This window comes from Drosophila santomea, chromosome 3R, assembly GCF_016746245.2.
Source record: "Drosophila santomea strain STO CAGO 1482 chromosome 3R, Prin_Dsan_1.1, whole genome shotgun sequence".
NCBI classification, from domain to species: domain Eukaryota; kingdom Metazoa; phylum Arthropoda; class Insecta; order Diptera; family Drosophilidae; genus Drosophila; species Drosophila santomea.
In genome coordinates, this window is record NC_053019.2 from 23814817 (window position 1) to 23836083 (window position 21267).

The 21267-nt window shown below is 43.3% G+C and overlaps 4 protein-coding genes across 4 annotated transcripts in view; 1 reads left to right on the plus strand and 3 right to left on the minus strand.

The window, feature by feature from the left end:
• Positions 1–15329, minus strand: part of LOC120454702 — a 30479-nt gene extending 15150 nt beyond the window's left edge. The window contains exons 1-2 of the mRNA XM_039640238.2: positions 14999–15329; positions 12885–13487 (exon numbers count right to left, since the gene is read on the minus strand). Coding sequence (XP_039496172.1) covers positions 12885–13155 — 271 coding nt within the window. The 5' untranslated portion in view covers positions 13156–13487; positions 14999–15329. The remainder of the gene's footprint in view (positions 1–12884; positions 13488–14998) is intronic.
• Positions 15330–15948: 619 nt separating this feature from the next.
• LOC120454590 (homeobox protein rough) lies at positions 15949–20235 on the plus strand. The gene is made up of 3 exons (XM_039640041.1): positions 15949–16498; positions 19348–19582; positions 19956–20235. Exons 1-3 carry the CDS (start codon positions 15949–15951, stop codon positions 20233–20235), a joined length of 1065 nt encoding a protein of 354 aa, XP_039495975.1.
• Positions 16624–20514, minus strand: LOC120454593 (oxidoreductase-like domain-containing protein 1). Its single transcript, XM_039640045.1, has 3 exons — positions 20369–20514; positions 17331–17685; positions 16624–17017 (listed from the first exon to the last, which is right to left on the minus strand). Exons 2-3 carry the CDS (start codon positions 17568–17570, stop codon positions 16760–16762), a joined length of 498 nt encoding a protein of 165 aa, XP_039495979.1. The 5' UTR covers positions 17571–17685; positions 20369–20514; the 3' UTR covers positions 16624–16759.
• A 37-nt stretch (positions 20515–20551) lies between these two features.
• On the minus strand, positions 20552–21230 carry LOC120454592. Its single transcript, XM_039640043.2, has one exon. It carries the CDS (start codon positions 21144–21146, stop codon positions 20619–20621), a length of 528 nt encoding a protein of 175 aa, XP_039495977.1. The 5' UTR covers positions 21147–21230; the 3' UTR covers positions 20552–20618.
• Positions 21231–21267: the final 37 nt, after the last annotated feature.

Consider the following 21267-nt stretch of genomic DNA (forward strand, 5'->3'; position numbering starts at 1 on the left):
ATTGCCAAGCAGAAACACTCCTCCCGCATATGATATCATCATCAGCATTATTGCAAATCGCTGGCTTTGGCATTGCATTTTCTACGTTGGGTTCTCCCTTCTCTCAAGTGTGAAGCCAAGCGAAATTGATTTATTATCCTCTCAATGAGACTCTTAATTACTTTATTCGAAACACAGGAATGAATATACATTTAAAAGGCGAAGAGAAACCAATTTTTTAGTACTTTTTGTTTATGGCCAAAATATTACAAAACTGGCCAAAATTTATGGAGGAAACGGAGAGAATTCCGCCGTCCGTCTGCCGTTCAATGTCATGCGGCGTTTGTTTAAACTGAATTTTCAGATACCAGATATATGTCTGTATCTGTATCTGAATCTGCCTTTGCTCATCCACATTCACATAAATTGAGCAAGCTTTTCGGCCGTGTAAATTGGTTTCTGTAAGTGGCGGCCATTCACTGCGAAAAAAAAAAGGAGAACAAGAACGTAATCATTTTGCGCCGCCAAGTGCTAGTGTTTCTCCCCCTGCTGTTGATTCTATGGATTCCATGGACTTTAATTAAGAGGCTCGCGAACATTTAACGGTTCTTTGCTTAGGCAAATGCGAGCAAATGCATAAATTGTGGTGTATTTATAAGATACAAGTCGCGATCCGCCGATTAGCTTTTGCCTCGTTCTGCTGTGCAGTTGCACTTGCCGAATACAGTTGGCGAAATTGAAACGTATCTCCGCGTAAAGTCTAAATAACCAAACTAGTTTGCGATTAAGCAGCTTAGAGTTACTTAGAGTAGAGCTCAGCGATCTCTGGAGAACCAGATTTTTCATAGCTGTTCAACGGATTGGCATAATCTGAGCTAATTCTGGAATGAATGTCCGCCGGTCCAAGTCATTAACGCTATATTAATACATTCATTAATCAAAGGAGAAGAATCCCGCTCTGGAGTGACAAAACGATTATGCAAATGAGAGCTGTTCCTATTCGGCAATATTTATGGATGATTTCCTTAGGAGGTTAATGATATTAAAAATCAACTTCTTAGCTTAATACAAGAAATGACGGCATTTCTCTAAACTGGGAATATGTATGCACTCAGATGATGGTATAATAAAACTCCTAAAAATGTGTTAATAACGACTTTGAGATTTTGTATAATAATAAAGTGTTACGTGTATTACTGGCTCTTTCAGCTGGTCCACAATTTTGTTGAACTTGCCTGGGAAAACGATCTGCTAGCCAAGATTGGCGTACTAGCCAGTACCAAGAAAGCACACCGCACCGTTTTTGGCCAACATTCCCAAACGATTTTCCATAGCGGCCAATTGCACGTTCTGCCCGGCAGCAGAGACCTGTCTTCAAATTTATGCACATTTTTTTATTGGCATTTGTTTTAGTTGGTGGTTCATGAAAATTCCGTTTCTGATAATTAAACACATTTGGTGCGCATTGCAGTTGCATTCTTTCTGGGGGCTTTGTTTTCGTTTACTTACAGTGGTGTTTTGTTATTTTTTTCATGCAGTTCGGCCGACGTGCCACAAACATTTCAAAACTTAATTGAATTAAATTGTTGATTGAGGCGATGAAAATGAATTTCCATTGGGGGCAGCACTCAAACAGTCAGTTAGTTAGACAGACAGACAGATAGATAGACAGACAGACGGTTTTTCAAGTGGATTTTCACGTTCTGATCTTGTTGGTTCAATGAGTTTGCGTTGTGTCAATCAGAGTTTTGTGGAAACAGAAGCGGAAATCCAAGTCGCCAAGTAAAGCCGGCGAACTGAAATACCAACGACTTGGCCAAAAGCACGTAGCCAAGAAGTACCATAGAAGCCAAAGCCCAAATGGTGACTTCCGCTTCAGAAGATCGGTGGAAGGAGGAAGCTGGCTTAAGCTCGTGGACGAGGCAATTTCTGGACGGACTGAGCCCTTAACTACCTGCTAAGCATTATCATTTAGTTAATATCTTCTCTTAGCCTCTTAGCTTCAACTTGGCCCGCGTTTGCCCAACTTAGAAACAAATTCACGAAAAATCCACCAAAAAAAAAAAGAATAACAACAGAAAACTTCTTCTTTGGCCAAGAGAACCAGTTTCTGTGGCCAAAACAAGTTTGGGTTCGTTATTTTCTTTTTGTATTTTTTTTTTGTTCGTATTTTGTTGCCAAAAGTTGAGGCTATTAAAGCGATGCCGCCAAGTTTGCAGCTGTCCGAAGCCATATGAAGTCATAAAGAAAATTTACCCAAAACCAAAAATTTCTATATAATGAAATTTTGTTAGCTTCTTAAAGGCGATTGGGGGGCATGGTGGCACTTGCAAAATTAGTCGTCAGCTCGTGTTAAATTAATTTTCACAAAAATGTTGCAGCCAGTAACTGTTGGCTGCATCTGCCACTGTGACTGCAACTGCATGTGGCAGATACAAAAGCGGTCAAGAAAGTAGATCTAGAAGCATAGATATATTCCTCATGCAAAAAAAGGGGATGCAAACTATTTTAGAACAAGGTACATTCTAACACTCAGTTACATTAACTTTTAAGGTGCACCTTTTAAGGTGCTCCAATCCCACTTTATGAATGATTTTGAAGGCTTAGGAATGCTTTAGATATTGCACCTATTTTGAGTGATATTTTTTTGACCGCCACTGTGACTAGTAAGTGCTGACTCTTAAACCGAGCAAGTACCGCAAGCTGCAGCCGATCAGCAAAAGGCGATAAAACCCACGAAGACGACAACTTGTGCCTCCTGCAGAACAATGCTCCATGCCTGTTGTGTTGCAACTGGGAAGAGATGGTCCGGGATCAATGACATCATGATGAGCATCTGGGTGGATGCTGGGCCTCCTTTGGGCTGCTGCAGCTTCTGCCGCTGTCATTCTGCGGCACGGAAGAAAGTTTCCACAGTTCCACAGTTCGTGAGTGACTAACAGCCAAACTGACTAGCTGACTGGCTGACTAACTGACTAACTGACAATGCGACCGACTTAGAACACAAACTGTTTGTGCCTTCAAGATGCCAGGAGTTGTCTTCAGTCTTCTGGCTGCCAGTTTGCCGAGTCGTGACACCGAACAAATGTCAGCACTTGCGGGCGTGCGGCTTTGACTTTGAGCCAAACCCAAAGCCGAAAGCCAAGTTCCAACTACAGCTACACTGCTACAGCCTGAAGCCTACAGCTCCGACCAACTCCACCAATCAATTATCTTGGCCTAGCCGCGAAATTTGATATGGCTATGATGGGTTTGTGCCTTTCTGTACCGCTAATGTGCGTTCAGCCCCTCCGGCCGGCAATGACACACGAGGCTCAAAGACAGCCGCCTTTTAAGGCATAGATACGGTTGTAACTGTGAACACTGGACTACAAAAAAAAAAAAACAGAGCCCCTGAAAGCTCAGCGACACTCAATTGATCCACAATTCCGATGCACTAGCCTTGGTCGCCTTAGCATTAACCTCTGTCTTGGTCGTTCATTGATCGCCAATCGTCGAGTGGCCCCATCGACGACACGCCCACAAACTGGTCGCAAACCGCACATGGTCAAGCGTTCGAGATACAAGATACAAGATATAGTCAAGTGTCACGGCGCCCGCTATATTTAGATCGAAACATTCAGATACGCGGCAACACTGCGCCTCGAAAATATTGAATTTCAATGCTCATTAGCTAACGCTATTTTGAGCTTGTTAATGATAATTTTTGAAAGACCAATTAACTAATTATCTGGGTTAATTGCAAGGTGTTGGTTAGCAGATACGCTAAAGGTTGAATTTAAATTTGCTCAAGAAACTACTTATTTTCTGCTGAATATCTTATCTTAAGCAACAACTTTTAGTGAGCACTGTGCAACACATATGTATACGATTTCAATCGATTGCTGTCCATGGCGAAGCAATCGAATGTCAACGATCGCAAAGACAATCAAAGAAGAAAGACAGCACAAACAAGCCTACCAAACATGAGTACTTGTACTGAAGTGGTTTTCCCATACTTCCCACTTTATGATATTGGGATTGGGAGCTTCTCGTTTTGTTAGAGTGGCGCACGAACGATCAATCATCGCACTATGGCCCAAAATCTGTTGTGGCCATGTCTCATTTGAAAGCACTTGGTCGACCAAGTTGTATGTGGGCCTTGGTTATTGCAATTATTTAAAAGTAGAGAGCGCTGCGGATGAGGGTTCATTAAGCGAAGTCAGCCAAAGTCTTTGACCTGCGAATAATACGTTCGCTTCTTTTATCTTCACTTTTGGCAGGAACCGAGAGTTTATTATTAAGCGCAAATTTAGATCAAATCTCACCGAGGTGTCGAGAGATTTATGATTGCCAAAGGCCCCTTCAGATCTGTGTGACAGATATCGCGGGAATGGGGAGATCTTGAGCGGGATCGAAAGAGTTCTGGCCAATGGAACATGAAATTCACATTCACTTCACTTCACCGATCCGCCGATCGCCGGGCAAAACAATTTTAATGGCCGATCGAGCGTGTCGAACTGTTTGTTGACATGGACGGCCGGCTGGCTGACTCGCTGGCTGGCTATCTTATGGATACCCATGTATCTTGTATCTATAGCTTTCATATTGGTTTCTTTTCATCTGTTCTCGCGCTCCTTCGCTGTCTATTTCTGTGGCTAATTAACTTGTAGCCTGAATGTGAACACATTTCTTTTCGGGTCTTAACACTTTTGTTTCTTGTTAAATAAATAGTGGGTGGGGTAATGGTAAAAATGGGGCGATGGTAAAGAGCGGCACGCTTATAAATTCGTTTTCATGGAACATCAAATGTCAAATTGGCTGCGGTGAAAGTTCAGAATGATCTTATATTTCTGGAGGGTTCAGGGAACTTTTGCCATAAATTTGCCTTAATTATCCCCCCCGTTTAACGTGGACTCTTTCGGGAGTTTTGGCTCATTAGCTAAAAGTTTTCGTGCATAAATTATGTGATATGCGTATTTCAAAAATTAGGTTTTTGTGAAATTGACGGCTGGCGAAAAACAATGAAATCGATCATTTCGTATAGTCATTCCAGTGTTGAGGTTCGTTCACCTGTCCCTCTGCAGACAGTCGATAATCATATGCGAACAAAGAGCCAGAAAAGCGCCCGAGGGGCAGGCGGGATACTTCGGGGATTTTATGGAGTTGGGGAGGTAGGAGGTACCAGAGACCGTGTACCGTTAGAAACGTGATAAGCCATTCGGCGACTAACGGTACATGTGGAAAAATGTGCATAAATTGGTTAAAATTATGACAAAACACAGCGAGAAGTGTGTAACAATGTACAAATCAAGTGGATAAGTTCTTGATCCCCATCAATATCAATCGATGCCACTCGAAACCGAACTTCTTTGAATGCGATCCTAAGTCCGATAAGCCATTAGATAAAGCTGTGGAAAGTTTTCATTTGCATATCAACGATAGAACACATCCATGAAATATTTCGAAACCTACGAATTGAATGATGAAAAGTCATTTCACAAATGCATAGCTTAAATAATATTGTATTTAAATTGATGAGGCATGTCGAGAAGCATTAGATGTCATTAAATAATAAAAAATCCATTCAAAACGTGAAGCTGAAAATATATAGATGCACTATTTTATCAGTCTCAAATCTCAAATATTACACCATTTAAATTGAGCACACATAGCAAGAACCATTGGTTGTCACCAACTCTTAAGGAATGTTTATGAATAAACGAGCAAAACAATGAAAATTCACTGCAGAGATGCATTTGTTAAATGTTACTACATTTTAATGAAGCGCATTGGTAACATTTCTGTCCACGAGTTTTCAAGCATGTAAACGCGGCTATAAAATAACGATTTTATGACTCAACCATGGGACACCCCCGACCTTCTCGATGTAACTAAAAAGTCGTTTAAATAACTAATTTTAATGCCGCCGCGAAGAGAGCGGCGAAAAGGAAATCCCAAAAATAATGCGAACAACATTTGTCGCCATGTCGCCGATGATGAAATTTTCATTGGCGCCAAACGGAAAAAAAAAATTTTGTTCAGCCATGTCCATTCAATTGAAAGAAAAGTTTTTAATAGCCACAAATATTTGGGTTATTTTTGAATGCAAACGTTCGAAGGCATTTAAATGCTGATCAAAATATTGCCACCACATCGCAGCGATTACCTTGTAAGCGGCTTACAGAAGATCCCCACAACAGGCAGTGTGTTGCCACAGATCTCTGAGTCCAGTACCAACAATGGCCTTATCGACCGATAAGATATGGCCCTGCACCACTCACGGCTCAGAGGTGGGCTGAGGTGGGAAAGTGGGCGTGGAACCGCCCCAAGGGGTGGGGCCACATGCCATAAATTGGCATAAATTAGCCAGTCGTCGTCAAATTAGTCGAAGCAAGGTAAGCGGGCCCAGCAAACAGCAAACAGCAGCAATGCAAATCTTTGCTGCACCGGAAAAAATGGCATTCAAAAATATTGTATTGTATATTATACAAAAATAAAGTGGATATTCCAGTAGCTCTACTTAGGAAAGTGCATTCATACTTGTAAATTTAAAAGGAATACAGATAGATTGCATTTAACAATCTTATATCTAACGATGTAGCTAATCAAAAGTTTTTAACTATTTGTGCATTAAATTTGGGATATTTTACGATTTTTCTTATAATATTTTTTAGTGTTGGACAATTGCTGTCGCGCCTGTTGGCGAGATTTGCGTAACTGACTGAGTTAGTAACTGACTGACTGACTGAGTAACTAACTGACTGACTGACTGACTGACGGATGTGCCCCCAGCCCATTCGAATTTAATTTTATGCACTCGGCTGTCTGCAATAATTGACTGTTTATTGGCAACAGGCCGTCGATGTCGGCGCTGGGCTTTTTGATCATTTATCGGATCAGTCGGTTTATAATTCGCACTGCCTGCCTATTCTGTCATATGGCACTTCGATCCGATACAAGATCACCGAGGCACTGCAATCCCTGAGGGTGTGTTGCCGTGACAAATTGCTCAGTGCGGAAGCAATTTCTGTTAAGCATTTCAGCTGCGAAATTGGTCATTTTTCTCCCCTTGTATTTTTATAGCCAATAATTGTGGCTTTGACTTTGATTTCCGTGTGGGTGCCAGGCTAAAAAAAAGCGGCAAAATACTGCAGAAAAGTGCAGAAAAGCTGAGAGATGGCTGGCGCCTCCGGTGGAGGTCAAAGCGATGTTAAACGATTGGGAAATTGCTAAAATAAATGCAGAAAATATTTGAACCATAAACGGGGATAGTTGCAAAGTTTGGGACATGGCATCTTGGTATTGAAAGCGCAGGAGTAGTCGAATAGCTATTAAAGCTGATGATGATTAGGGTTGAATTCATAATATAACTTTAGTAATACATTTTATTTATAACTTTTATTTATTTATGGGATTATATTATCTAGAATTCAATGGATGTTAATCGATGACAAATTCAAAAGATATTTCCACGTTCGCTTAATTTAGTACCTCAGCTTTCAGAACCACCATAAAGCAATGTCACTGTTTGTACATTTAACCATATCTTGAGGTTGTACCATTAATTTATGGATCTTCTTCAGCATGTGCATACAAAGTCCAAAAAAAGAAAGCCAAATTTCTAGGTCATTGTATAAGAAGCCAAAAAAGGAAAAGGCCAAAAACAAACAAACAAACAAAACAAACCAGCGAGCAGCAGACAAAAAGCGACGTCTTCGCTGGAACAAAAGTTATTTATGCAACTTGAATATGTTGCGGTTGCACGCCGAAGTTCAAATGTCAAGTGAAAGAAAGAGAAAGAAAGAGAGAGGGAGACAGGGAGGGAGTGAGCCAGAACATAAGTCAAAACTTGAAATAAAACATCTGTGCAACTGCTGGAGAGGCAGATATTTCTATTTCAATTAGACAAACTGCTGCATGTGGGACGTCAGAACCAAACCATAATGAATACACAATAATGTTGTTAATTTTCAGTTTAGTTCGTTGGTTTTTTTTTCGTTGTTGTGGCTGCACATGCTATGCATCTATATGTGCCTATGTATCTGCATCTGCATCTGCCCGCATCTGCAGCTGTATACTCGTCAAGTTTCCAAATGAACTTCAACTGCTGTGCCGAGATTCAAATTTAATGACTTCGCTTTTCAATTTACGAGATGTTTATGGCAAACAGCCAGCCGGCTATCAGCGAGCCAAATAAACCAACAGAGACACAATCAAATTACACTCGAAAGTTGAATAAGGGAACACAAAAATACACATATTGGATTTTGAGCTTTTGGGGTTCGACCAAAATAATTCATATCAGAATTCAAGTGGTTACAGAAAGTGCTAGGGGATTCAAATTGGTGCCTATTACAAATATACGATTTTGTTGAGTAATTATCAAACAATAACTATATCTCTTTCTAATAACATATTCTAAACGCACTTCAATCTATAAGATAATTAAAACATATCAAAATATGTAGTATTAGAAACTGAAATTACTTGAAAGCAGTGTGATTCATTTACCCAGAATATGTATGAATCCTAACTTTTTGTCTCTGTGTTAAAACTTATTAGCATTGAGGGCGACACGATCGCAAGAGATCGGCGCCGGATCGAAACGCCTACGTCACGAGTATATATCTATATCGCCTCCACTGCCCTCTTTGCCGGAATTCTGTGGGAAAAGAGACGGACTGATTGCGGGCGAAAGAGACGCGACTAGATCACAATTGATTTCTGAGATTTCGTTGCGTTTATGGCATATTTTTATGGCACTTTTGGGTTTCTTTTGAACCTCCGTTGTCTTCCACTCATTGGGTAACATTCACTTTTTGTTTGGCACTTTCTTTCTAATCGAAAGTTGTTGCTTAGCTGCGTGAATGTGTGGGAGGAGATTTTTGTTTTTTCATTTTAATGGGGAGGGAAATGCGTTGGCCGCTGCCAAAACCCCAAAAAAAACAAAAATGTTTCGGTTACTCTTCAAATTAAAAACCAGAGGGGGAGAAAAGCGCAGAAAGGAAAACATTTCGAGACACCTGTTTACGTTGTGCTGTCTTTTGTTTGCCAATGCAATTTGAAGGGGAAGCCGGGTTAAATTCAACGTAGGTGGCTGCTTTATGGCCCCAAATTGTTGCACTTTGCTTCGGTTGTGTTGTTAGTTGGGTTGTCGGTATGTCTGTATGTCCCGTGGCCAAAACAGCAAACAATGCTGTCTGTAGATAAAAATCTACCAAATTTGCCTATATAGAAAGTCGGTGGCTGCACTGCAACGAAAAGTTTTCCCCCCTTTGGGTAAACAAATCGAATAGAATATATACTCCTCCAGTGCCTTGCACAATTTATCCATTAGGCGCGTTTGTTCTTTTTTGAATGTAAAATTAAAAACAAATAAATAGCAACAACAAACGACTGGTAAAACAAACAATGGGATAATCAAAAAAAAAAACAATAAAATAGGGAAAAAAGAATGAAAAAATCACAGAGGGAGGGAGGGCTCAACAGGTTCGGGCCATAAAATGCGAAGAAACCGTTTCATTTTTCCTGACTTTTCGCAAAAGGTGTAAACACGAGGCCCCTGAGGTGGGAGGTAGTGCATGTGCATGTGGAAGTGGACGTAAACGTGGACATGAATGTGGATGTGAGTGTGGACGTGAATGTGGATGTGGCGGAGGACGTGGATGGAGGCTAGACACTTGCGCACACTAAACGATTCGGTTTTCAGGTGTTAAAAACTACCTGTACCTGATGCAGAGAGTCCGATTTCGGAGCATGAAATCGCCGGCCGTGCTGGAAAAATGCTGGAAAAATGCCATGAAATGGGCTTTCGTCAAATTAGCGTGGCAGCGTTAACCGATGGAGGGATGTGTGCTTCTAGAATGAGTTTAGGGTACGATGGCCCGGATGCTGAGCGCAAAATGCATCTAACAGATGCACCTTCTCTGTGGGATATTTCGCACTTTGTGCCTCACATTCTAGGTTCTAGGTGTTTTTTTTTTGTGTTGTTGTTTAGCTCTCCATTCTGATCGCTCGTTTGGGTCGTTTGCCCATGTCTGTGCTACCTGCTGCCTTGATTTATATATTCTTACTGCAAAACTGCATTCGGTTTTTATCTGTATCTGCATTTGCATGACACAAAACCTGGCCGGGGCCCTGTTATCTAACTCGAAGAATGCCCGTTCCCTCTGACTTTGGCACTTGATCTACCATATACTACCATATACCGCTCAAGATGAAGCCGAATGCTGAATGCAGCATACTGAATACTGAATACTGAAGAGACTCCACTACGGCTGAGGCCTCATAAATTCTCTCGTCGTTTAGTTTTTACGATTGTCGGCTGGCTTTGTTTGGCCGAGGCACACACAACTGTGGGCAAGATAATATCACCAGTTGGGCCTTGGAAAATGTATTTCAGCGCAAGTGTATTATGGCACGATTGTCCTATCTATTAGACTCAAGAGTATATTTTTATAACCTCTTCCTAATTATGCTCAAAATTAAATAAAGATAACCTCTTTCTAATTATGCTCAAAATTAAATAAATATAGAAGGTGGGTCGAATTGTTATGAGATTTCTTTAGTACATCCCTACTTTCAACTTTAGGATAAGCAAACAGTACTTAACCAAGTTGGATTCTTTAGATTACCAGTTTTATCTAGCAAATAATATAAATGAGTAAGTGTTCTTAATCACTCTTGTAAGTAACTATTATTCTGACCGCGTCTGTGAGCGCTAGCACACACAGAGCCACGCGAACTCACAGATACAGGCCGCTTGTATCTTTCGACGTTGGCCTATCTAAATACATGCTGAAGAGTTGAAGTGCCAGGGACCCCAAGCCAAAGAAACGGCAGCGACAACAGCCTCCTGCCAAGATCTCTGCGCCTGCGTACTGTACTCGGAAACTCGGAAACTGGGGAACTTGGGAACTTGGAAACTCAGCACTCGGAGCAATACCAAAACCAAGACCAAACTAAAAAGCCAAAGCCAAAGCCAAGACCAAGAAAAGACCCAGTCTGAGCTGAGAGGCTACCAAAAACTGGTCCCTGGGCCAAAGTTTGCGTGCTTTGCTGAAATTTTTACGCTGGACCCGGCACCCGAAAACAAAAAACTCTCTTTCAGCTCAGAGAAGAACATTCAGGTAGTCCCCCTTAGGCATTTCATATTTTTGGCCAATGTCCAGGAATTGCGATGAATGGAGAGGTCGAGGGAAAAACAGAAGACGGCATTAATGATGCATTAAAATGTATTCATAAAGGCGTGCAACTATTTTAACGGTCTTTAGGTGCCCATTCAGCTCTCGAGGAATTCAGGAAATGCCTGGAAATAGCGTATTATACGAGAAATGGACTGTGAAGATTTAATGGGTTTCTAGCTCGGGAAATTCGATACTACTTCGGGCATAGTACGCTGGGCCACCCACAGCTGACGGCCATATATCTAAATCTGATCTAAATCTAGCCAAGGGTTATGGAAAATCCCAAAGCCCGCATATCGGCCCACGAAAATGTTGCTTTTAATTATGACACATTTAAGAAAGCCACAGATTTACGTCCGTAAGTTCACCCAAGCCCCTAAATTGCTGTCGAGTCATAAGTCGAGGGCCACAAAACTCCAAAAGAAAAGGCCGACGCAGGGAGATAGGGATAGGAGAAAGGAGACGGAGAAGGGGAAGGAGATGGAGACAGTGAGTGTGACTTGACGAAAGTACTTTCATTTTCACGCTCATAAAATGGGACTACCATTAAACTTAAAAATGCCGTCGTAAAAACTTAAAAATCAGAAACGTAGCAGCCAAGCGGCGGCCAAGTTAAGCGGCTTAAATGACATTTAAATCAGTCGAAATACCAAACGGGGGGAACAGAATTTGTATGGCCAAAACAGACAGGCGACACTGTATGGAAAGGTAAACACTCGAGACTGAAGATCCCTTTCACTGCACAGTGGACAGGACAGGAAGTTCGCACTTTGGCAAAGATCGAAGAACCCCAAAATGAGCAATGGAAATTAAAACTATAAAGAAACCCCCGGCGAGAGGCCCATTCCAGCACACGTCTTCTTCGGTTTCTCCCCGTGATTACGCTTTAATCTCGTTATAATGAGGCAGGAAAATTGCTTGGCGGATGTGCCGAGCGTGCCCGAAACGGGAACGGGAATGGGATTGGGAATGGGCTTGGGATTGGGATTGCAATTGGGATGGGTACATATAGTATGGTACATGAGGTATGGGCACTCGAATCTGGAACCTGGAGCTGCGGTTGACATCCTGGTTGCCAGCTGGGCAGCACTCATCTCTATCTCTCTCTCTCTGATTCCCTAACTCGAGTGCAGTGAGATTGAATTACCAGGGAAAAAACGTGGGGAGGACCATCTCAAACGGGGACAGACACAATGCAAAAGGTAGAGACAAGCGGCAGACAGCAGATACACTTGTTCGCGTAATCTGTTCCCCACTTTTGTGTCCCCTCCCCATTTCGGAAATATGATGCCGCCAAGGCGCAGGTCGCAAACAAACCGAAGACACCGAAGATCGGGAGGCACGAAAAAAGGGTCCCAGGAAAGAGTTGTGCGATAAGGTTAGATAAGCGCCGGCACATATGAATGCTTGTTTGCTAGTATACCTGAAGCGGCGGCCAATGAACACTTCCTTCTTTCCGCAGTGGAGCACACACACACACGCCTTATTTGGGTCTCTCTTTTTTTGGGTCTGATAAGGCGAGCATGAATGAAGGTTGTTTTCTTATAATTCTGGGAAGAACTCAGATGATGGCTCCACTTAGTACATTAGCCGAGAGGATGGAAACATATAGAAACTAAGTTGAAAACACCCATAAAATACAACTAAAAGGAGGAATGTTCCTAATATTTAAATTCTTTAAAGCAGAGACCTATCTAAATTAGGAAATTTGTAGTATTTCCAGTTGATGAAACCCACCTGAATTTTGCAGCATGCCGGGCAGCACCACCGACGACTCCGACTTGAAGCCACCATTTAGACCGCTGCTGCTGGTGGGCTTCTCCAATCCCATGTCCAGGGTGGTGGAGCCGTCCAGATCGACGAGGGTGTTGCCATTGAAGAGTCCCGCGTCGCGGTACTCCTTCGCGAAGGGCGTGGCAGCCTGTGCCGCCCCCACGCATAGCACTATGGCCAGCCATAAGAAGATGATGGCAGATGGGCCGCTTTTGGCCACTTCCACCGACCGCATTTCACTGGGGCACTCTTCACTTCACATAGACGAAAGCCAGTCGATGGGAATTATATATTTATTATTGTGACGAAGCGTGACACTTTCAATTAACACCGCTCAGCGGCTGCCGCCGAATGCGAAAAAAATGTGTTACTTTTGATCATTAAATTAGTTGGAGTCGGCCGACTTGACTTTGATGGGGCACCGTAAATTCAATTTGCGCTCGACGTTTGCTCTCGTTTCGCACTTGTTACTCTTTTTCACTGCCAATTAGGGAAATGATGTGTGTCAGCAATTAGTGAAAACGATCGTCCGTCCAAGTCACTAAAGTGTGTCAGACGTTTTTGGCACTGCAAAGATAAGGGAACATAAACAGTGGGATTAGTACGGTCCAAATCAGAAGTTCGCGTATGCGTGCCAATCTTTTATCATTTCACGGTGGCAATGAGTAAAGCCATAAAACTGATTCGGAATGGCTTGGCAAGTATTATTAATTTTTAAAAGGGAGTTTTTATCAAGCTTAAGGGAAATCCACATGGGAATATGGGGAATACTACAAGTTTCTTTTTCTTATCCTAGGAAAGCAGAAGTAAAAACAAAATCTTTATAAATGTTAAAGTATACACATCGCGAAATGTTTGTAAACAAAATATTAAAAATATCTTAAGATATTTGGATACAAAACATTTCTTATCTCTAATCAATCAGTGCCTTTAGACCCAAAACCGATGTGCATTCGTCACTATTATGTTTACTAGCACTTTCATTAACATTCTGCACTCGCATTTCTAACGGCAACTGACCATCACACATTGCCAACAGCTGTTATTCGTTGTTGTTGTTGCGCTGATAATTGGTAAGTACGCGTCATTTCTATTAATCAAACATAAAAGTCCGCGTTCATTTCCATAACAATTTTCCCGTAATATGCTGCGCATGCGCAGGATAATGAAAACGAGCCCACGAGAAATCCCGCGGCGGGAATTAGGGAATCAAAAGAAATCCCACTACAAACCACTCGAAAGCCTCCGCCCACGCCTCTGAGCGTACGAGCGGGATGGCGCGAGGCAGGAAGTTGCTGTGTGCGAGCGAGAGGGCAGCGTGCACCCTTAGCGCCGCTCATAAATGTCAATGGAAATGAAAAGGGCGATGTTATTGTTTTTTTTCCTCGTTGTTTTTGGATGGAAAACAGAATGAATAACATGTGGGTTTCGGTTTATTAAACATCGCTTGAAGGAGAGGCTCTACACACGACAAAAAATTACAAACTGGGCAAGCATTCTAAAGATATAAGCATTATGCTAAAATGTATCCATATTTTTGTATTGTGTATGTTGAAAGTCACTGTTTTGCAATGGATTCAAATCCCATTAAATCACTTAAAGTCTGGGTTTTATTTCGCTGTGTAACCAGAAGGTATTTATAAATTGAGCTCAACAAATAAAACGCACGAAAAAATGTTCAAAAAATTTGCATATGTCAGTGTAACAAAAACCGAAATTGATGGATGGAAAAAAGTCGGCGACTGAAAATCACACACTCGCGGACTTAAGCCAAATAAGCGCTAAACGAAACGAGTTTTAACAAAATATTTTTGCATTGCTCAAACGGAGAGCCGCCGTCAGAGAAGCAAACACAAATGCACGCCGGGGCCAAATAAAAGCCATTCAATTAATATCCGGCCAGAAAGCAACAAACAAAAGTCGCTGCAATTTCAGTGCTGGCCTGCCTTTGCATGTTTTTATTTGTTTTTTTTTGTTCGCTGCTCCCATTTTGCGAAGTGGGGGGAGGGAGGGAGATCGGTAAACAAAATCGAAATTGGCTAAAAGCGAAGGGATGTTGATGCTCCACTAAGGCGTACCTTGTATTTATTTTCGTCACCACTTGTTGGTCTTTGTTTATTGTTATTATTCTTTATTGGCACTTTCGGAGGCTGCGACAGCTGCGCGAACTAACGGTACATGCGAATCGAGTGCGCAGCGCAGACGGATTGGCAAGCATAACCGTAATCGTTTGTTTTCGTTGTCTCGATCACTATCACTTCATCGATATATCTTTCCCGAAACGCATGTTAGCACATCGAAGTTTTGGGAACACATTATCCATGCTGATATTATCCACGATCTCGACTCGCCTTGCCTCGCCTCAATTCGATTTGATCTCTCGCGCGCGCTATGTAAAATTACAGATAGTGGCGCGTTTCGGTTGCTTATATAGACTTTTTGCCATTTAGAGGGACCGTTTGAGGTATTTGAAAAAATGCTTAAAATACTGCAAGGTATTAGCATTTTCCCGTCTCCAGAGATCTCGCGGTGACTGTCTTCGCTAAGCGCCGATGGGGTAAGAAACTTGGCTAGGCCCAGGGCTGCACGCCTGCACTGCTTCTGTGGACACCTTGTCACTGCTTGCTGAAGAGAGGGCGGAGCTTATTTTAAGCACACTGCTTGCCACCCCTAATCGAAACTTTGGCCGGAAGTAAAATTAGGGGTTAATTGCGCAGCATTTCAGCCAATCAAACTGGGCATCAGGCCACACTTCAGGTGTTATGTGGAGGGGGAAGGGGGTTTCTTTTTTTTTTGTATTATTATTAGTAAGCAGCATTTTAGGCGCCCCCGCTGCTGCTGTTAATATTTTGATGTGCCGCGTAATTTGCTTTGTTTTTTTTTTCGTTTCCAGTTCCTCTGCCGCCGTCGACGTCAGGATAAGCGTCGCTTGACCAGCGGAAGTAGCCGTATGTGCTTGGCACTTCAGTCGCTCGCCGATTACCCAAGTGATTAGTTTGGACAGCTCCGCGGCACATCCTCGCACGCAATGCAACACCACAAGGTTGAGATTGGCTCACCCGACGGCTCGCCAACGGCCATCGAAAGGAGTGACAGCATAGAACCCATCTCGAATACCGCGATTCTATCCGTACCGCAACGTCCTTCGTCGCCGCGACAGTTTTTCGAACGTTTGTACGGGCATTTGGAACGACGCTCGTCGGAAAATGGGGAAATCGACGTGGGAACACACGCCCACAAGCCGCCCTCTTGCGACACGCCCTACCACAGCGACGGCGGAAGTGTTTCCTCGCCGGACATTTCCATCAGCGATGAGCGCACCTCGCTCGCCGGCTATCCCGCCTACGATTTCTACACAGACTCCAAGGACTACGCCCAGCATCCCACACAGCAGCACCAGCAGCATCATCACCAGCATCATCACCAGCATCATTCGCATCAGGTGCACCAGAAACTCAGCTACGTGAGCCCGCCGCCAGCCATTGCCGCCGGAGGAACAGCGAATCCTGGCCTGCCACACGGATTCCCAGCCGGTTTCCCAAGTGACCCGCACTTCAGCGCCGGCTTTTCTGCATTTCGTAAGTGCTCATAGGTGTTTTAGTTATTACATTATAAAAATGATAACTGGCTTTTAACAATGTCCAGAATATTTAAGCTTTAGAGCAATTGAAGAAGTTTGTTTCTAGCAAAATAACTCCTTCGCTTTAGCGTCTTACATGTTTATTGTGAGGTTTCTCAGTTCTTACACACTAAGTACAAGAGTAAATTTGAGCTACTACGAATTTGGTCCTAACTAGATATTTGTATATTTAGACAAGGGGAGGGAGTAGGGACTTGTACTACGGTGAGGGCGGTGTCTTTGGCTTTCCCTGCTTCGCTGCCTTCTCCGCCGCCGCCTTCTCCTCCCGCTGCCGCGCCATCTGGCGCAGCTCCAGGCTGAGGAACATCTTCAGGTTCGGATCGGTGATCTTGCTCAGCACAATCTCGCGCGCCTCCTCATCGTTGTCGCCCAGCAGCTTGGCCAGCGTCTGTGCGTAGTCCAGCCAAACGCAGTTGGCGCATCCCGACATGCAGCAGGTGGTGGGTTCGGGTGGTATCTGTAAAGGGATATACACGTTATTTGGATGATAAAATAGTTATCCTATGTGGGTTTCATCTATGTAACTTTCGTCTCAAGATAGAAAGTTATTTCAGCATTGTGAGAACATTTCGAATGCATTTGGGATACAACTTTTGGACTTAATCCTTTAATAGCTCCTCTCAGCAGTTTGAGAAGTTCTTAAAACTTGTATGTATCCGTTTATGGCGTATAGTCATTCTAGATCGGTAGATTGGCATATCTTTGTAACGAGCTTATCAACTGATATAATCTACCTTTAATAGCAGTAACTTATTAGCTTACAACATTACCTCAATGTTTCTGAGTCGCTTTCTCCCCTTGCTGGTTCTATCTTTGGCTTTGGCTGTCTCCTTGCCCGTCTTTGTGTCATTGGCACCACAGCCACTCGCTGCTTCCTGGGCGGCCGCATCCTTGCTGGCATCATCCTGGGAGCTGCTGGCCGACAATTGGCGGGCCAAGGAGGCCCAGCGCTCGGCGCCACGTCGCAGCAGCAAGCATCGCGGACAGCTGAAGCCCAGGGGAGCCAACATTTCAGCCCGATCCCCGAAAGAGTTCGAAAGTTACGATTGAAAAGGCCCAGAGGAAGTGATGAGCATTTCACACGCCTGCGCAGGTGCAGCCCAGATGAACTTGGTTCCGCAGGAACTGCAAAAAAGTCGGATACGCAAAAAACAGCTTAATTGCAAGTGGCTACAATATTGAATAACCCCCGAGTGCGCTGGCCAGGATTATGTAAAATCAGTTGGGAAAAAATAAACAAAAAAAGAAGAAGTTGGAGTAGCCAAGCAATGCCACACAATGAGCTGCTGCTGACCCCCAATGCAAAGAAGTTAGCCAAGGAAAAAAATAACTGAATGCCAAGAAAAAATTAAAACGCATTCAGCCGTGAAAGTTTTCGTTTACTTGCGGCTTTTTCGTTTGCTCCTGACGAGCTGATGAGCTGGTGAGGTGATGAGGTGGTGTGCCAGGTGTGGAGGTGAGGTGAGGATACGAAAAAATTGAAATGCGTCGACTAATGAAAATGATCGCAGGTTAAGGGTGAATGGCTTAGCCATTTGCAAGCAAGAAATCAAAGTTAAAGCGTTATCAATATTGGGTAAATAGATGCAGCTCTCCGAGAAACATTTTCTTCTTTTACCATTCAGAATAGTTGATATATGATAAGCTACAATAGCTAGACAGTTACTATAAGTACTTAATCCCTAAATTATAGAGACACACAGTCTTATTTGAGTAACTTACAAGCCAAACTTTGGCAAATCTCAAAAAATAACAAGTGTCTGAAAAAGTTAGCATTGTAATTGAGCTCGGCAGGAAACCTAAAAAAGCAAACACAAACAGAAAGCGAGGAGGGTTCAGCGAGGAAGACACATTTCAGCCACAACAAACTGTCCAAAGGACACTTGGCTATCGAATTTCACACGTGATTTAAAAAATGGTTCGGCGAGCGGAGGGGTAGCAAGGATCGGGGTAGAGCTTAAGCCCCTCTAGAGCCACGCTGACTAGGGGTAATCAAGCAAGAGCTAGAGATTACAACGCCCACAAAGGCAACCCCTTCCCGGGAAATCCCCGCCCACCGAGCAACTTGTCAGCTTCGCCTTGTTACATCAATTAGACTCTAAACCGCACCATTGACAATGTGGTGGGTGCTTCTGGGTAGGAATGGGTAACTCTGCTTGTGGCTGGGTGGCAGGTGCTCGGTGCTTGCAGGGGGGGAAGTGGGGCATAATGTGCGCTTGGTTGAGCTTCATTGTCGGCGACACTGCGAATGCAAACAATCGGGCGACAGAATGGAAAACTCGAAAGAGCGGATGATGCCGAGAATTCCGACGAGGATGATGATGATGGCCAGCCAGCTGTTGGCATTGTTAAAACTTTCCCGGATCAGCATAGATTGCCGAAATAAAAAGAGAAACATAAATAATAAAAAAAACACCTAGACAAGAGAAACTACGTGGTAAATGCACTTCTAATGCGCGCCACAAACGCGACCCACGAATCCTGGCAGTTTGGTGGGCGCAAAGGGACGAGGAAGCACAATTTGGAGTGGTTAATTATTTGTTTAACTGAGCCAACACGCAAGCACATTCGAAAACGTTTAGTCCCGCTCACAACTTGATGGTTTGTTAATGCAAGATTAATTTCGCTCTAACATCTCCATTGTTCAGGGCGCAAGTGGAATGGGTGGGCTATGAAAAAATGAATGATACATGAATGATATATGATATACATAGCTGATAAGCTGATTTTAACTAGAAATTATTTATACAAATTGATAATCAGGACACCAATGCATCTCACTTTCAGTGGCTCGCAGGCGGCGCAAGGAGGGCAGGCAACGCCGCCAGAGGACCACTTTCAGCACAGAGCAGACCCTGCGCCTGGAGGTGGAGTTCCATCGCAACGAGTACATCTCCAGGAGCCGCCGCTTCGAGCTGGCCGAAACACTGCGCCTAACCGAAACGCAAATCAAGATCTGGTTCCAGAACCGAAGGGCCAAGGACAAGCGCATTGAAAAGGCTCAGATCGATCAGCACTACAGGTGGGTTTCTATATAACTGATGATGCAGATATCAGAGATTTTGATTAAGCTAGCTAAGAGATGTGACATTAAATGAACATAAAGCAGAAGAACTTGCATATCTGGTTGATGAATAGCTCGTGAAGAGGATTTTAGTGGGTATTTATACCTTCGTTTTCGAAACGGAAGTAATTTAAGGAGATGTCACAAGTTTAATTGATGGCACACATAAAATTAACACGAAATTAATTTTACGACATTTATGCGCACACAGACCCAATTAGACGATATCCTTTTCTTTTCCTGTTTTTTTTTTTTTGTATTTTTGGACGAGGGGTGGTTGCTGTTGTCCTGCTCGAAATTGTTTTGTACTTTGATGTAATCAATTTTTCAGAAACTTTGTCGTGGCCAATGGTTTTATGAGCTCTATAATGGGTCAAGCCACCGCGACCATGCCCCCCGGAGGCGTCACTGGGGGCGTGGCAGTGGGCGTGGGCCTAAACTATTATGCCGCGGCAGCGACGCCTGCAGCGCTGCCCAAGGATAACACGCAGGATGCCAACTTTATCGACATTGATGACCAGTACGAGCGGCAACAACACCAACAACAACAACTGCAGCAGCAACAGCAGCAGCGACGCCGAGAAACAACAACGCCTATTAATATTTGCTAATACTTACTAATTGAATACATTTATTTGAGCTTTAAACTGTTTAGATTAAGATTGAATAAAGACAATTGTGAAAACAAAACAGCCTGAAGGCATTGCACTTTGCGAAATAATCACTTTTTGCCCACGAACTTACATGTGCTATGGATTGAGCATTTTGCACTTGATTTGTTTATATAAGAGAGAGTTTTCAGGGAAACGAAGGAAATTTGTTAAAAACCAAACAGCAAAACTAACAAACAATAATGCAGCCCTGGTGCTCAGCCAGCTGTTCCTGCTGCTTATAACATGGACGAAACTATCGATAGACGCGTTAACGTAACTGCCAATACTTAACAGTTTTATTTCCAATCAAATTCAAAAATGAATATGAAAATATGAAAGTTTTATCCTCCAGTAGTTCCAGCCAAATAAATGTCCATTGCTTCCTTATTCAAATGTACAAACTGGCGCCTTTTGGGAATCGGTTGGACATTCGGTAAGCGCGTGCCATTAACTGCATTCAAACTGAGATTGGAGCTGGGATCGTCATCATCGGAGAAAAGTGTACCATCGGATGAACTGGGTGCCACTCTTTGAGCTGCCGCCGCCGCAGCGCTGGTGGTTGGTCCATGGTCCTCCGAGGACACACTAGCCGCGGAGCCTTGAGTTGTCCGACTGCTACTCCCCGAGAGAAGAGCCCTAGCTGCCTGTCTATTTTCCAGATGTCTCTTGGCATTGTTGTTCTTCAGCCTGTAGAGCCGGATCAGTTGCGTGTAGCACGTGAGGCACAGTGGCTGCGACCGCAGCTCCGAGTTTATCAACCGACCGAACTTCAGCAGATGCGGATTCCTTATTATGCGGTACGGGGACCTCAGCGTGTGATTCCCCAGGCCGCACAACCGGTGCTCCTCGTGGGGCGGCGACTCCGACATCTGAACTTATATGAAATATTTAATCAAATGCGTGAGGATACTGATTGGCAGTTTTGGCTTAGCTGCTGTTGAACTGGATGACAGCTAACGCATTTCCAATTCATCTTCATATGTTTTTTTT